Consider the following 18,113-nt stretch of genomic DNA (forward strand, 5'->3'; position numbering starts at 1 on the left):
GTAACCACCACCCAACCACTAAAATTTACTTCATGACTTATTCAGTGCTTTCGTTTAGGTTCTGATTTAAGTCTCAATAATAAAGTTGTTTTGGGCTGATGATGGTATTATAGGACGAAGAAACACTGTAAGAGCATTAAATTGCATGATAATAATGCATGCACACCCTGATGAATTATGACATCTGTTCCAGTCTGTGTGCTTGCAAAACAAGTTACTAGTGACACTGTAACATTTGAATTGAAAATTAGCTTCATGTTGTGAAGACGATCACATTACCTGAGAGAGTTCCCAAGTTTACATTTGCTCTACTGGTTGCTATTCAGTGTTTATGAAAAATTTTAATCTTAGTACTGTGAAGAAGCTGGAAAAAGGGATATTATGATGCTAAAAGCTCTCTGTTTGGGGCTGCTCTGTGTTATTTTGTCTCTCATTTTACACACCCATGCCAGACAACATTGAAGAAAGCTGGAAAATAATGGCCTTGGATGCCATCGCTAAAACTTGTACGTTTACGGTAAGGTTAACATTTTTTTCTGTTCGATATTGGGATGACTTATTGATGAAAAAAATGGGTGTTTATGAGCTCTTTTATTAATAGTATTAATATCACCATTTTGAAAGAACCATTGCTTGTTTGAGTAAATTAATTAAATAATATTAAGTAAATAAAACTTCCTACATCTGTGCGAAACAATGAGACAGAATTCTCACTTCTAAGACTTTGTCTAAATGTGACATGTATAAAATAAATTTATTGTGACATGTATAAAATAAATGGCTTTGAGGTTTATTTGAGAACTTGACTTAAATTTGAACTTTCAGGAACAACCTAGTCCCATAATTATCTTTTAGTTGTTCAGATATACGTTATTGATATTTGTAACTCTTTGACATTAATTTAAGGCTCTTACTATTTAATGGCTTTAATTGTCCATATTCAATTCTAAATTGCTGGTTTTCAGGGATTATCTGACTTGGCATGTGCAGAATGAATTACAAATTCATGCAAAAATAGCTCCTTTAAAAGGAAGAGATAAGATTAGAAACTAATAGTTTTGAGTTCTTAAATCGTATAGGCTTTGTATAATATGTACTTCCATTGATTTCCCACTATCCTGCAATCATTTTTATCTAGTTATGGGGTGGGGGAAGAGACTGAGAAGAACACCTGCAGGTAAAAAGTAACAACTCCATAATTTGAACTCTAAACTGTCTCATTTTGAAACCCATACTCTTTCTGCCAAGCCAGATAGCTTCCAGAAAGGGTAACAATAAGAGGCTCAAAGGAGAAAGCAACAGCAGAAGATGATCAGAAAAAAGCGAGCAATCCATGGTCTAAGAAGGAGAGGCTGTCTTTTGATGCTTTGTACAGCAAACAATACGTTTGTTTTGTGAAACCACAGTCAGCTCCTTCTGATCAATCTGCTAATATTTTCCCCTGTAATCACTTCTAGAGGCTTACCTTCTCCATAACTTTTCTCCAATGCTCTTACTTCCTGAGTAAGCATATGTGGGTAAGCAAGTGTCAGTTCCACAGAGAAAATGCTATCTTCCCTTCCTTGATTATCGCATTTGTATCGCAGACCATTAACTTGTTTAAACCCCATTATAGCCCACTGAAGGATTTATTATTATTACTATCATACAGACAAGGAAATTGAGCTACAGAGAGTAATTTTCTTAATGTCAACCAGCTAGTAAGTAGTAGCATAAGATGCTGGTTTAAATGGATGCAAACTTGGCTTTGACATTTACTGGCTACAACTTAGAGTTTCTGCATACTTCCTTGTCATTAAAGTATAGGGGTTAGCACGGTGGCTCACGATTGTAATTTCAGTACTTTGGGAGGCCAAGGCAGGTGGATCACCTGAGGCTAGGAGTTCAAGACCAGCCTGGCCAACATGGAGAAACCCCATCTGTACTAAAAATATAAAAATTAGCCAGCTGTGGTGGCGCATGCCTGTAATCCCAGCTACTGGGGAGGCGGAGGCAGGAGGATCACTTGAATCCAGGACGTGGAGGTTGCAGTGAGCCTAGGTCATGCCACTGCATTCTAGCCTGGATGACGGAGCAAGATTCCATCTCAAAAAAAAAAAAAAAATTAAATTAAAATTAAGAAAATAAATTATAGTGGTTAGATGTTCTCAATTGCCCTGTAAATACCTTAATTTCCTTGGAATAATTATAATAATTAAGATTGTTTACTGTGTTATCAACCATGTAATTTTTAAGATTTTTTGATGAGTAAACTGTCCAGTGACATAACACAAAAGTCCTGGAAAAGCTGGTCAGAAATACCAAAGGCAACTTTTTTCAAGGACCTCAAATATGGAATTTAAGGGTGAGGAAAGTGCACTAATCTTTTTGGCATTGAAAGCCAAAATATTTGAATTATTACTAGTGTGGTCATATGACGATATTTAAAACTTTGAATTAAATAAAATGAACAATGAAGAAAGAAAACATGACAGCATGCCTACAAAATGGGTTTTTTCCCTGAAAAAAATTACAAATCAAAAATAATTACAACAACATAAAAAAACTACTAGTAAATTAATGGATTTTGAATAGGACAGCTCTCAGTCTAAAATACTAAATATTTGAGATTTTCTTCTTTTTATACACAAGGATTTATCTTTTTTTTTTTTTTTTTTTTTTTTTTTTTTTTTTTTTTTTTTTTTTTACTTCAAGTTCTGGGATACATGTGTAGAACGTGCAGGTTTGTTACATAGGTATACATGTGCCATCGTGGTTTGCTGCACCTATCAACTTGTCATCTAGGTTTTAAGCATACCTTAGGTATTTGTCCTAATGCTCTCACTTCCCTTTCCCCCCACCTCCCTACAGGCCCTGGTGCATGATGTTCCCTTCCCTGTGCCCATGTGTTCTCATTGTTCAACTCCCACTTATGAGTGAGAACATGTAATGTTTGGTTTTCTGTTCCTGTGTTAGTTCACTGAGAATGATGGCCTCCAGCTCCATCCATGTCCCTACAATGGACACGAACTCATTCCTTTTTATGGCTGCATAGTACTTCATGGCGTATATGTGCCACATTTTCTTTATCTATTCTATCATTAATGGACATTTGGGTTGGTTCCAAGTCTTTGTTATTGTAAATAGTGCTGCAATAAACATAAGTGTGCATGTGTCTTTATAGTAGAAATATTCATAATCCTTTGGGTATATTCCCAGTAATGGAATTGCTGGGTCAAATGATATTTCTGATTAAAGATCACTGAGGAATCGCCACACTGTATTTCACAATGGTTGAACTAATTTATACTCCCACCAACAGTGTAAAAGTGTTCCTATTTCTCTGCATCCACGCCAGCATCTGTTTTTTCCTGACATTTTTTATGATCGCTGTTCTAACTGGTGTGAGATGGTATCTCATTGTGGTTTTATTTGTATTTCTCTAATGACCAGTGATGATGAGCTCTTTTTTGTATGTTTGTTGGCTGCATAAATTTGTTCTTTTGAGAAGTGTTTGTTCATATCCTTTGCCCACTTTTTGATGGTTTGTTTTATTCTTGCAAATGTGTTTAAGTTCCTCATAGATTCTGGCTTTTAGACCTTTGTCAGATGGGTAGATTGCAAAAATGTTCTCCCATTCTGTAGGTTGCCTGTTCACTCTGATGATAGTTTCTTCTGTGCAGAAGCTCTTTAGTTTGATTAGATCCCATTTGTCGATTTTGGCTTTTGTTGCAGCTGCTTTTGGTGATTTAGTTATGAAGCCTTTGCCCATGCCTATGCCCTGAATGGTATTGCCTAAGTTTTCTTCTAGGGTTTTTATGGTTTTAGGTCTTACATTAAAGTCTTTAATCCATCTTGAGTTAATTTTTGTATAAGGTGTAAGGAAGGGGTCCAGTATAAGCTTTCTACATATGGCTAGCCAGTTTTCCCAGCACCATTTTTTAAATAGAGAGTCCTTTCCCCATTGCTTGTTTTTGTCAGGTTTGTCCAAGATCAGATGGTTGCAGATGTGTGGTGTTATTTCTGAGGGCTCTGTTTTGTTCCATTAGTCTATATGTCTGTTTTGGTACCAGTATCATGCTGTTTTGGTTACTGTAGGCTTGTAGTATACTTTGAAGTCAGGTAGTATGATGCCTCCAGTTTTGTTCTTTTTGCTTAGAGTTGTCTTGGCTATACAGGTTCTTTTTTGGTTCCACATGAAATTTAAAGTAGTTTTTTCTAATACTGCAAATAAAGTCGATGGTAGCTTAATGGAATAGCATTGAATCTATAAGTTACTTTGGGCAGTATGGCCATTTCCATGATATTGATTCTTCCTATCTACGAGCATGGAATATTTTTTCCCATTTGTTTGTGTCCTCTCTTATTTCCTTGAGCAGAGGTTTGTAGTTCTCCTTGAAGAGGTTGTTCACATTTCATGTAAGTTGTATTCCTAGGTATTTTATTCTCTTTGTAGCAATTGTGAATGGAAGTTGACTCATGATTTGGCTCTCTGCTTGTCTATTACTGGTGTATAGGAATGCTTGTGATTTTTGCACATTGATTTGTATCCTGAGGCTTTGCTGAAGTTGTTTATCAGCTTAAGGAGTTTTTGGGCTGAGACGATGAGATTTTCTAAATATACAACCATGTCATCTGCAAACAGACAATTTGACTTCCTCTCTTACTATTTGCATACGCTTTATTTCTTTATTGCCCTCGCCAGAGCTTCCAATATTGTGTTGAATAGGAGTGGTGAGAAAGCATATCCTTGTCTTTTGCCAGTTTTCAAAGAGAATGGTTCCAGCTTTTGCCCATTCAGTGTGATATTGGCTATGGGTTTGTCATAAATAGCTCTTATTGTTTTGAGTTATGTTCCATCAATACCTAGTTTATTGAAAGTTTTTAGCATGAAAGGATGTTGAATTTTATAGAAGGTCTTTTCTACATCTATTGAGTTTTTTGTCATTGGTTCTGTTTATGTGATGCATTATGTTTATTGATTTGCATAGGTTGAACCAGCCTTGCATCTTAGGGATGAAGCCTACTTGATCGTGGTGGATAAGCTTTTTGGTGTGCTGCTGGATTTGGTTTGCCCATATTTTATGGTGTATTTTCACATTTATGTTCATCAGGGATATTGGCCTGAAATTTTTTTGTGTGTGTCTCTCCAATTTTTTGTATCAGGATGAAGCCAGCCTCATAAAATTAGTTAGGGAGGAGTTGTGTTTTTCTATTGCTTGGAATAATTTCAGAAGGTATGATACCAGCTCTTCTTTGTACCTCTGGTAGAATTTGGCTGTGAATATGTCTGGTCCTGGGCTTTTTTTTGTTGGTAGGCTATTAATTACTGCCTCAATTTCAGAACTTGTTATTGATCTATTCAGGGATTTGACGTCATCCTGGTTTAGTCTTGGGAGGGTGTATGTGTCCAGGAATTTATCCTTTTCTTCTAGATTTTCTAGTTTATTTGCATAGAGGTGTTTATAGTATTCTCTGATGCTTGTTTGTATTTCTGTGGGATCAGTGGTGATATCCCCTTTATCATTTTTTATCGTGTCAATTTGATTCTTCTCCCTTTTCTTCTTTATTAGTCTAGCCAGTGGTCTATCTAGTTTGTTAATCTTTTCAAAAATTGGATTTGTTTGCTCTTGCTTCTCAAGTTCTTTTAATTGCGATGTTCGGGTGTCGATTTCAGACCAATAGCTTTCTGATGTGGCCATTTAGTGGTATAAATTTCCCTCTTAACACTGCTTTAGTTGCGTCCCAGAGGTTCTGGTACATTGTCTCTTCATTCTCACTGGTTTCAAAGAACTTTGTTATTTCTGCCTTAATTTAGTTATTTACCCAGTAGTCATTCAGGAGCAGGTTGTTCAACTTCTGCGATTTTGAGTGAGTTTCTTAATCCTGAGTTCTAATTTGATTGTGCTGTGGTCCAAGAGACTGGTTTTTATGATTTTCATCCTTTTGCATTTGCTGAGGAGTGTTTTACTTCCAATTATGTGGCCGATGTTAGAAAAAGTGCTATGTGCTGCTGAGAAGAATGTATGTTCTGTTGATTTGGGGTGGAGAGTTCTGTAGATGACTATTAGGTCCACTTGGTCCAGAACTGAGTGCAAGTCCTGAGTATCCTTGTTAATTTGCTGTCTCGTTGATCTGTCTAATATTGACAGTGGGATGTTAAGGTCTCCCACTAGTATTATGTGGGAGTCTAAGTCTCTTTGAAGGTCTCTAATAACTTGTTTTATGAAACCTGGTGCTCCTATATTGGATGCATATATATTTAGGATAGTTAGCTCTTCTTGTTGCCTTGGTACCTTTACCATTATGTAATGTCCTTCTTCGTCTTCTTTGATCTTTGTTGGTACAAAGTCTGTTTTATCAGAGACTAGGTTTGCAACACTTGCTTTTTTTTTTCTCTCTTTCCATTTGCTTGGTAAATCTCCCTTCTTCCCTTTATTTTGAGCCTATGTGTGTCTTTCAATGTGAGATGGGTCTCCTGAATACAGCACACTAATGAGTCTTGACTCCTTATCCAATTTGCTAGCCTGTGTCTTTTAATAGGTACATTAACTCATTTACATTTAAGGTAAACATTGTTATGTGTGAATTTGATCCTGCCATCCTGATGCTAGCTGGTTATTTTGCACATTAGTCAATGCAGTTTCTTCAGAGTATCATTGGTCTTTATATTTTGGTGTGCTTTTTCAGTGGCTGGTACCAGTTTTTCTTTTCCATATTTATTTTCTTTCCATATTTCTTTCCTTTCCATATTTCCTCCATATTTCCTTTTGCAAGGTAGGCCTGGTGGCAACAAAATCCCTCAGCATTTGCATGTCTGGAAAAGATTTTGTTTCTTCTATGCTTATGAAGCCTAGTTTGGCTGGATATGAAACTCCGGGTTGAAAATTCTTTTCTTTAAGAATGTTGAATATTTGTCCCCACTCTCTTCTGGCTTGTAGAGTTTCTGCAGACAGATCCACTGTTAGTCTGATGGGCCTTCCTTTGTAGATAACCTGACCTTTCTCTCTGGCTGCTCTTAAATTTTTTCCTCTGTTTTAATCTTGGAGAATCTGATGATTATGTGTCATGGAGTTGTTCTTCTCAAGGAGTATCTTAATGGTGTTCTCTGTATTTCCTGAAATTGAATATTGGCCTATCTTGCTATACTGGGGAAGTTCTCCTGGATAATATCCTGAGGTGTGTTTTCCAACTTGATTCCATTCTCCTTGTCACTTTCAGGTGCACTTATCTAATGTAGGTTTGGTCTTTTCACATTGTTCCAGATTTCTTGGAGGCTTTGTTTGTTCCTTTTCATTCTTTTTTTTCCCCTAATCTTGTCTCCACACTTTATTTCATTAAGTTGATCTTCAGTCTCTGATATCCTTTCTTCCACTCAATTGATTCAGCTACTGATACTTGTATATGCCTCACGAAGTTCTTTGCTGTGTTTTTCAGCTCCATCAGGTCATTTATGTTCTTCTTTAAACTGGTTATTCTAGTTAGCAGTTCCCATAACCTTTTATCAAGGTTCTTAGTTCCTTGCATTGGGGTAGAACATGCTCCTTTAGCTCAGAGGAGCTTGTTATTACCCACCTTCCGAATCCTACTTCTGTCAATTCGTCAATCTCATTCTCCATCCACGTTTGTGCCCTTGCTGAAGAGGAGTTGTGATCATTTGGAAAAGAGTCATTCTGGTCTTTGGAATTTTCAGCATTTCTGGGCTGGTTTTTTCCTCATTTTCATGGATTTATCTACCTTTGATCTTTGAGGCTGATGACCTCTGGATGGGGTCCTTTTTGTTGATGTTGATGTTGTTGCTTTTTGTTTGTCAGTTTTTCTTCTAACAGTTAGGCTCCTCTTCTGCAGGTCTGTTGCAGTTTGCTGGAGGTCCACTCCAGACTCTGTTTGCCTGGGTATCAACAGTGGAGGCTGCAGAATGGCAAAGATTGCTGCTTGCTCCTTCCTCTGGAAGCTTCATCCCAGAGGAGCACCATCCTGATGCCAGCCAGAGCTCTCCTGTATGAGGTGTCTGTTGACCCTTGCTGGGAGATGTCTCCCTGTTGGGAGGCAAGGGGTCAAAGACGCATTTGAGGAGACAATCTGTCCCTTAGCAGAGCTCAAGCACTGTGCTGGGAGACTCCTCCTTCTCAGGATCAGCTGCTCTCTTCAGAGTCAGCTGGAAGGAAAGTTTAAGTCTGCTGAAGCTGCGCCCACAGCATCCCCTTCCCCCAGCTTCTCTGTCTCAGGAAGATGGGAGTTTTATCTGTAAGCCTCTGACCAGGGTTGCTGCCTTTCTTTCAGATATGCCCTGCCAAGTGAGGAGGAACCTAGAGAGGCAGTCTGGCCACAGACACTTTGCTACGTGGTGCTGAATTCCACCCAATCCAAACCTCCCAGTCTCCTTAGCACTGTCAGGGGAAAACCACCTACTCAAGCTTCAGTAATGGTAGACCCTTCTCCCCCCACCAAGTTAGATCATCCCAGGTTGACTTCAGACTACTGTGCTGGCAGTGAGGATTTCAAGCCAGTGGATCTTAGCTTGCTGGGCTCCACAGGAGTGGAACCCTCTGATCAAGTCCTCTTGGCTCTCTGGCTTCAGCCCCCTTTCCAGGGGAGTGAATGGTTCTGTCTCACTGGAGCTCCAAGCACCACTGGGGTACAAAAGAAACTCCTGCAGCTAGCTCCATGTCTGCCCAAACTGCCCCCCAGTTTTGCGCTTGAAACCCAGGACCTTGGTGTTGTAGGCACACGAGAGAATCTCCTGATCTGCAGATTGCAAAAACCATGGAAAAGCGTAGTATCTCAGCTGGGTAGCACAGTCCTTCAATGGCTTCCCTTGGCTGGGGGAAGGAGGTCCCCTGGCTCCTTGCACTTCCTAGGTGAAGCCATGCCCCACCCTGCTTCTGCTTGCCCTCTGTGGGCTACACCCACTGCCTAACCAATCCCAATGAGATGAACTGGGTGCCTCAGTTGGAAATGCAGAAATCACCTGCCTTCTGCATTGCTCTCACTGGGAGCTACAGACCGCGGCTATTCCTATTCGGCCAGCTTGCCAGATATTTGAGATTTTCAAGGGCAAGAAGATTATGCAATAAGATCTTTACAGTATTATTTGGAAATAATATTTATAAATAGTCTATTTCTTTTTGTTTACTTTTCTTATTTTTTCTTCCTTTTAAACTTTCTTTTCATATACATTTGGTGTTATTTACATATCTAAATAAATATTTAATTTTGTTTGTTTTGTTCTCACAGGCTATGTGTTTTGAAAATATGGGTATCATGAGATATGAAGAGTTTATATCCATGATATTCAGGCTGGATTATACCCAACCAGTTTCAGATGAATACATCACAGTGACTGATACAACATTTGTTGATATTCCAGTACGATTGTACTTGCCAAGAAGAAAGTCAGAAACCCGAAGGAGAGCTGTAATATATTTTCATGGTGGTGGTTTTTGTTTTGGAAGTTCCAGTAAGTTCACTGTGTAAGGAAAAAGTGTAGCTAGCTCTACGTTTTTGATACAAGAACTCTTTTATATAAATATACACACTTATACAGGTATATATTTATCTATCTATATATATATATACTTGTCTGGATATGGATAAGTATAGATATAAAAGTTAGATATCTAATAAAGAGACATAGACATATGTTTGGCAAATAATATTATGGGGATTTTAAATTCAGTTTTTGTTTTGTTTTTTATTATCCTTAGCTTTTATATTGAATGAATATATAACAAATGAAAATAGGATATAAAGTCAATTACTAAAACTTTTTTTCTTGGGATCTGAATTGAAGCAGAAATATTGAGGGGATGCAGATATTTTAATTAATAGGTCAAAAGCATTTGCTATTGGTTGCTACAAGATCAAGTTTGCAGTTATTGATAACATAATATAAATAGTAGTAAGACTTAGAATGCAGTCATTAGTATTGACTCTAAAAAGAAAACACAAAATAGTACTATGTGATAGTAAACTCTTCCCATAAAGTCTAGGTTCCCTACTTGTCTTTTAGGCATTTTCGTACAGTGATTATCCAATAAATGTTTTCTGAAGAAAAAAAGTACACACAGAGTGAATGAGAGGGACATCTGATGATCTCTACAGGGAATATTATCCAGAATGTTCTAACTCTTTTCTTTTACGAATTTTTTTTACCTTTTTTTATGTTTTCAACAAATTAAATTTCATCTATAATTTAATTTATATCATGCATTAAAATGGTCAGAATAACCTGCTTTCTCGATAAGATAAATACCAAGTTTGCCTCATTTCTCTCCAAAGAAATGTATTCATTCCACTGAAGTTTTTTGAGGTCTATGAAATATCCAACTGTTCATATACATATTACCTAGGACTTGAGTAAGCATAAAAGAAATGGCCACTGATGGGAAAATATCACTTTGAAAAATACTAAGAAGTATTCCTGATTATTAGGTTTATATCTCTTTTTACTGACATAGGCAATGACTGTGATCAATAATTTCTAAAACTGTGAGAATTATAATTCAGGATATGACATTCCAACATTCTGCTTAGCTAAATTCTAGATGTCTTTTTTCAATATTTTGGTTTTATATTTACACATTATTTGTTTTCAGATCTCCCAAACATATGCAAATAAACTGGAAAAGACTTAGATACTTTCTATTTTTTCACCAAGAAAAAAGACATTATAACTATTTTCTAGTAATTGCTAATTTTAATTTTCTTTCTTTTCCCCTAGGCTTCCTCTTTTTTTTTTCTCTAAAACATATCAAAGTTGCTTTGAAAACTAAGAAATACAGGAAAATGTTGGTTATGCAATGAAACTGGAAATAAGACCCCAAGTTCTCTGGATGAAACAGACTCCCCGTGGCTGATAAAGATACCCAAATTATGATACTAAGAACTCAGTGTCCATAATGAGTGAGAAAAGGGTGGTCACACATCCCTTTGTTCCCAGAGAAGGCAGATCCAAACATTCTGTTTGTGCCCCTGAGCTAAGATGTTTCCAAGCTGAAACACCTTGACTGGAAAACTCCTCCCACCAGTTGCTTGAAAGGGGTATCTAACAGACTTTCAGTTTGGGGCTTGGAAACCACCCAATCAGGAATCAGCTCTTTTGAACTATTTGAATAAGTTTGAATCCTTTATTTACATATATAGATCTGATTCTGATTGAGGGGTACCAGCTGATTCTCCATATTTAAGCTACAGACCCTCTTTTTGGTCTCTGGAGCACACTTGTGTTTTACATGGAAGGCTATGTCTCCCTAATCTGCAGATTTTTTTAAAAAAATAGAAAATATGGTCTTTTGTTAACACGGTGAAGTTCAGAGAGTTCTTAGGTCTTGTACATTTTGGTCTTTATCTATGCATGGCTTTTTCTTGAAAATTAACTTAATCTTTAATAAAATGTTATTTTTGTCTATTTAAAAGACTAGGTGACTTACTTTCCTGTTTTCCAGGTTATACATATACCCAGTGGTTAGTTTTTACTTTGCAGTTTTGTTAATGTGCAATATAAGGTCCAGAAAAGTCTAGAATTTGATCACAACTCTAGAATTCTCTGGATTTCTAGGATCTTGTGGTAAATAAAGCAGCAGATGTTGTCACAGAATTTGCCAAGGTGATTGGCCAGGGCCCTGGTAAATAGGATATGTGGGGACCTGGGGAAAGGGGTGTGTGTGTGTGTGTGTGTATGTGTGTGTGTGTTATATGTCTGGGAAAGTCAATGGCTTGTACGTCAAGCATGTCAAAACTCATATGTATATCAGGTCTTCACACTGACCTGCCAGAGGCTCTCTCATATCTGGTTATTATTCCTTAGACTCTGTCTTAATTCCAATGTTATTGGACTATTTTATCATGTGGCATCTTCAAAGAAGACAGAGGTTTTGAAGAACCATGTTTAGAGATTAAAAACATACTATTACTTTCTTTTTCCTCTGACTTCTGAACTAATTAAAAACTTACACACAGAGTTCACATAAATGCAAGTCAAAACATTACGATTAGTTCAGATGAAGTAAAATGCACCAGGATACAAAGGGTCCTGGGAAGGGTCATTGTGTACAGACAGCAGATGTCAAGACGAAATTACAGTAGGCTGAACCTATTCTAGTTTATCCTCCCCAAAATAATCGGTAAAGCCATCCTTCTCTCCCTGGAGAGAGTAGCTGAAAAGACTAGGAAGGGGAGAGTGTGCCATGTGGATTCAGGTCCATCTGCTTAGAAATAGGGGGTGGAAATAAAAGCTCCTATGTGATATTCACAAACCACAGTTATTTTCACATTCATATCTGTAACTGTTTCTACTGCTTTCTAATTACAGGAAATACTTTGATGTTTATTTCTTCATTTCAGAACAGAGGGCTTTTGACTTCCTGAATAGATGGACTGCAAACACACTTGATGCTGTCGTTGTAGGCGTGGAGTAAGAGAATGTTTTTTTTTTTTTTTTTTTTTTTTTTTTTTTTTTTTTTTTTTTGTGTGTGTGTGTGTGTGTGTGTGTGTGTGTGGCTACTATGATTTTTGCCTTTACCATGTAGAGGTTTGATTCCCACATCAAGTCAGCTGTGCTTCAAATATAATTTTTTAAATTAATATATTTTACTTGTCACCTTTTGCATCATAGACCGCTCCTCAAAGAGTTTCAGTGTCCCATTATTTTTCTGTGATTGTGAGAATATCTGAATTATACCCCAGGGTAAGCAGTTTTGGAAACACTTGCTCTAGACATGTAAGACTCGGGTCCTATAAGGTTCTCGTAGTGTCCCAAGTAACATAGCTGGACAGAAGGAAGTATATTAACTATTACACATTTGGGATATTGGATTGTATTTGAGCAGGCAAGAAAACTTTAATTTCATAGCTTTTGAAGTAATCTAAATACTACTTTATATCTGTTTTGATATAATAATATAAGTTTGTGATCCCTACAATTTGTGTTATTCTTTGTCTAAAAAGTATAAATCCACTGTATTTTAAATAAAGATACCAACATCTTTTTGGTACACATCTATGTCTAAGCTACAAATTACTTAGAGTTTTCTAGATAGCTTATAATAAAATTCTAAGAACGCTATTACCAACATTTCGTATTGGCTATAGAAATATACACGTCTTAGCATTCTGAAGATCAAAAATGAAAAGCTCTATGAATAGGTTGCTAGAAGTATTTTCCTGTTTTACCAGTCCACATATACTGGGGAAAAAACTCTATTTGTGCCCATGAAAAGAATTGTGTGATGATTTGCCATACAAATGAATTTACCAGAAATAAGCAAGCTCTCTGGCATATTTAAATTTTATTTATATTTCAAACTTTTTATCTAGTAATAGCTACTGGATATTATCCATGATGGAGTATATGCACCATCAGCTTGTAAAACTTTTACCTAAATGACCTTGATAAAATAGGACACTGCCTACAATATGCTCTCAGGTCTGCAATCCATTGTGCTTTTTAAATAAGGGTTTTAAAAAAGTGTTTGGATTACGAGTTATATTGAGAATATGACGGAAGCCATAGACCATCTCCATTCTAAAACACACTTAGACTAAAAATTTTGCTTACAATTCTTAGGAAGTTCATAAAACTCCCCTGACTCCTCACAAATAATGCCATCCATGGACATTAGGTACAAGATTGAAGACCTTATACTTTATTAAAATAATTTTCATTTTAATCAAGAGTTAGTAGAAAACTTAGGCTTGATTTTTAGAACACTGAACACGAAAGGCTGGCATTAAATTGCATGTATTTGGTATTTGAGAATTAAATGGACAGATACAACCGTAAATGCTTTATTATTTTTTCTTTAAAGTTATAGGCTAGCTCCTCAACACCACTTTCCTGCTCAGTTTGAAGATGGCCTTGCTGCAGTCAAATTTTTCCTTCTGGAAAAAATTCTTACAAAATATGGAGTGGATCCCACCCGAATCTGCATTTCAGGAGACAGTTCTGGGGGCAATTTAGCAACAGCAGTCACTCAACAGGTACATTATATTTGTTTTTATGATACGAGGTAGAAGTTGAGGCTCATTTTTTTTTTTCTATAGATAATTCAGTTCTTCCAGCAGCATTTGTTGAAAAGACCATTCTTTCCCATTGAATTACAGTGGCACTTGAGTAAACGTTTATTTAACTTTAGTGTAACTATTTCTGGATTCTTTTGTTCCATTGATATACATGTCTATCCTACTGCCAATACTACACTGACTTCAACTTTGTTCTTCTTTAAAAAAAATGTTTCTAGTATTCCATATCTTTCTCATTAAAATATTAGATTATCTTACTAATTTTTAAAAAGAAAGACTAACTGATTTTTTATTAGGATTGCATTGAGTCTATAACTTTGGGGAGGATTGACATCTCAATAATATTGAGTTTTCCAATTAATGTACATGGCATGTCTCATACTTTTATTAGATCACCTTCAGTTTCTCAGCAACATTTTGCTATTTTCAGTGTAGAAACCATGGAAATATTTTCTCAAATTTTACCGAGATTTTTTTTTAACATTTTATTGAAAATAGTGTTTTCTGAATGTTTATTTGGAACATATTGGAATTAGGAATTTGGAACTTATTTCTATGATATGTAGAAATACAATCAATTTTGATATTGGCCTTTTCCCATCATATCCTCAATAAATATACTCACTTATAACTCTAGTGTTCTTTGTTTCGTTTTTGCTTTTGCTTTTGTTTTAGTTTCCTAGGATTTTCTATATAATTATATTTTCAATGACTAGAGACAGTTTTAGTTCTTGCTTCCCAGTACTTACTCCTTTTAATTTTTCTTTTATTAGTGCACTGTCTGGGGCCTCTAGTAAAATATTTAATATAACTGTCTTGCTTTGTATTTTCGGATGAAATTTTTCAGTATTTCGTCAATAAATATAGTATTACCTGAAGTTACTAGCTAGCTTTTGTCAGATTGAGGAAGTTATTTCTACTCCTAGTTTGCTGATAGTTTTTGCATAAATGGGTGTTGAATTAGTCAAATGATTTTAATGCAACTATTGAGATGATTGTGTAATTTTTCTTATTTATTCTTTTATGTGGTAAATTATGCCAATTGACTTTTAAACGTTAAATGTTAAATTATGCTTACATTCTAGCCATGAGCCATACTTGGTCAGGATGAATTAAAATTTTATACATTGCTGCCTTCTGTTTGCTCTAGTTCATAAATGTTTTGTATTTTTTGAGATTAATCTTCATTTTTTAACACTTTTTGTTCAGTTTTTTTTTTTTTTTTTTTTTTTCTGAGATGGAGTTTGCTCTGTCACCAGGTTAGAGTGCAGTGGCTCGATCTCGGTCTCACTGCAAACTCTGCCTCCTGTCTTTGTTAGGTTTTGAGAGAAAATTACACTAGTCTCATTAAATAATTTGGGAAGAATTCCAACTCTCTTATTTTCTGTTTTTTTTTTTTTTTTTTCTCTTTTGTAAGGTTGTATTGAGGTACAATTGAAAATGAAAAATCATATGTATTTAAGATGCACAACATGATGTTTTGATATATGTATGCATTTTGAAACAATTAACACAAGCTAAGTAACATACTCGTTACCTAACATAGTTACCATTTATTTTTTCTGTATAGGGAGCATGTATAAGATCTGTCTTAGCAAATTTTGAGTACACAGTATTATTAACTATAGTCACCGCACTTAATATTAGATCTCCAGAACTTATTCATCCTGCATAACTGAAACTTTGTAATCTTTCACCAACATCTCCCCGATTTCCCCATCTCCATCCCCTTGCATCTATATCCCCAGTTCCTCATAACCACCACCTACTATCCACTTCTAGGGGTTTAACTTTCTCAGGTTCTACATATAAGCAAGATGATGCAGTATTTGTCTGTCTTTACCTGACTTATTTCATTCAGTGTAAGGACCTCCAGGTTCATCAATGTTGTCACCAATGATAGGATTTTCTTCTTTCTGAAGGCTTAATAATATTCCATTGTGTGTGTTTGTGTGTGTGTATGTGTAGATACACACACACACTAAATTTTCTTTATCCATTTATCCGACTGACAGTTTGATTCCATGTCTTCACTACTGTGAATACTGCTGCAATAAATATGCGAGTACAGATATCTCTTCTTGTTACTGACTTGTTTCCTTTGGATATATACCTAGAAGTGGTGTTGCTGAATCATCTGGTACTGTTTTCCATGACGGATACACTAATGGACATTTCCAACAACAATGTACAAGGGGTCCCTTTTCTCTATACCTTTACCAATGCTTATTATTATTTCCCTTTTTTGATAGTAGCCATTCTAACAGGCATTAACTGATATGTCATTAGGGTTTTAATTTGCATTTCCTGGATAATTGGTGACGTTGAACACTTTTTAGTATACCTGTTGACCACTTGTACATTCTCTCTTGAGAAATGTCTACTCAGTTCTATTTGCAATTTTTAAATTGGATTATTTGTTTTCTTGCCATTTAGTTGAGTTCTTTATACATTTTGAATATTAACCCTTTATTGAACCCATAGTTTGAAATGTTTTCTCCTATTTTGGAGTGTCTCTTCACTCTGTTGATTGGTTCTTTTTTAGTGCAGAAGCTTTTTAGTTTGAGGCAATCCCATGTATCTATTTTTGCTTTTGTTGCCTGTACTTTTGGAATCATACCTCCCAAACTATTGCTTAGACCAATATTAAGACATTTTTCTCTAAGCTGTCTTTCAGTAGCTATACAGTTTTAAATTAAGTGTTAAACCTTTGATTCATCATTTTGAGATGATATTTGTATATGAAATGAAATGAATGTCCACTTTCATTCTTCTGCATGTGGATATATAGAATTCTCAACATTTTTTATTGAAAAGACTGTCTTTTCCTCTTGTGTGTTCTTGGCACCTTTGTCAAAGATCAATTGACCATTGCTATAACTTGGTCTTTCCCAGTCAAAGCTCATGTTGAAATTTGATCCCCAATGTGGTAGTGTTGAAAGACTGAGCCCAGTGAGAGGTGTTTGGGGCAGGAGGGTGGATCCTTCATGAATAGATTAATACCCTTCAGAGGGAAGGAATGAGTGAATTCTTGCTCTCCAGGGAATTAATTAATTTGTGAGACAGCAGATTATTAAAAAGAATTTGGCTTCCTTGGTTTCTCTCTCTTGCTTCCTTTCTTGCCATGTGATTTCTTTGGACATGCAGATTCCTGATTCTCTTTCAGCCATGGATTAAAGCAGCCAGAGGCCATTATCAGAAGCAGATACCCAATCTTGAAACTTTCAACCACTAGAATTGTGAGACAGTTATTTTTTTAATAAATTCCCCAGTCTCAGGCATTCTGTTGCAGCAGCACTAACTGAACTAAGACAACAATTTATTTCTTAGCTCTTTATTCTGTTCCATTGGTCTATATGTTTGTTTTTATGCCAGTACCATACTGTTTTGATTATTGTAGCTTTGCAGTTTATTTTGAAATCAGGGTTTGTCATGCCTCCAGGTTTGTTCTTTTTATTCAAGATTATATTGACTATTCAGTCTTTTGTGGTTCTATATGAATTTTCTATTTCTGTAAAAAAATACCATTGAAATTTTGATTGGAATTGCATTGAATCTGTACATTGCTTTGTGTAGTATAGACATTTTAACAATATTAATTATTTGGATCCAGAAACATGGCTAATCTTTTCATTTACTTGTGTCTTATTCAATTTCTTTGTTTAATATTTTATAGCTTACTGTGTATAGATCTTTCTACCTCCTTGGTTAAATTTATTCCTAGTGTTTTATTTACGTACTTATTTTTGATGCTGGTGAAATGGGATTTTTTAAAATTTCTTTTTAAGATAGTTTGTTGTTAGTATATAGAAATGCAAGTAATTTTTGAACGTTGATTTCGTATCCTGTAACTTTACAGAATTTATTTACTTGTACTAACAGGTTTTGGTAGAGTCTTAAGGTTTTCTGTATCTGATATCATGTAATCTGCAAACACACTTTTTTTTTTTTTTTTTTTAGACAGAGTCTCGCTCTGTTGCCCAGGCTGGAGTGCAGTGGCATGATCTCCACTCATTGCAAGCTCTGCCTTCTGGGTTCATGCCATTCTCCTGCCTCAGCCTCCCGAGTAACTGGGACTACAGGCATCCGCCATCACGCCTGGCTAATTTTTT

The 18,113-nt window shown here is 35.9% G+C and overlaps 1 protein-coding gene across 1 annotated transcript in view; it reads left to right on the forward strand.

The window, feature by feature from the left end:
* The first annotated feature begins 381 nt into the window (after nt 1-381).
* Nucleotides 382-18,113, forward strand: part of LOC108517126 (arylacetamide deacetylase-like 2) — a 27,646-nt gene continuing 9,914 nt past the window's right edge. Inside the window, 5 exon segments of the mRNA XM_017854920.1 lie at nt 382-416; nt 418-517; nt 9,217-9,439; nt 12,325-12,394; nt 13,788-13,959. Of these exon segments, the coding sequence (XP_017710409.1) occupies nt 382-416; nt 418-517; nt 9,217-9,439; nt 12,325-12,394; nt 13,788-13,959 (600 nt within the window).

Source organism: Rhinopithecus bieti, unplaced genomic scaffold (genome assembly GCF_001698545.2).
Source record: "Rhinopithecus bieti isolate Rb0 unplaced genomic scaffold, ASM169854v2 scaffold_36840, whole genome shotgun sequence".
In the NCBI taxonomy this organism is placed as follows: Eukaryota; Metazoa; Chordata; class Mammalia; order Primates; family Cercopithecidae; genus Rhinopithecus; species Rhinopithecus bieti.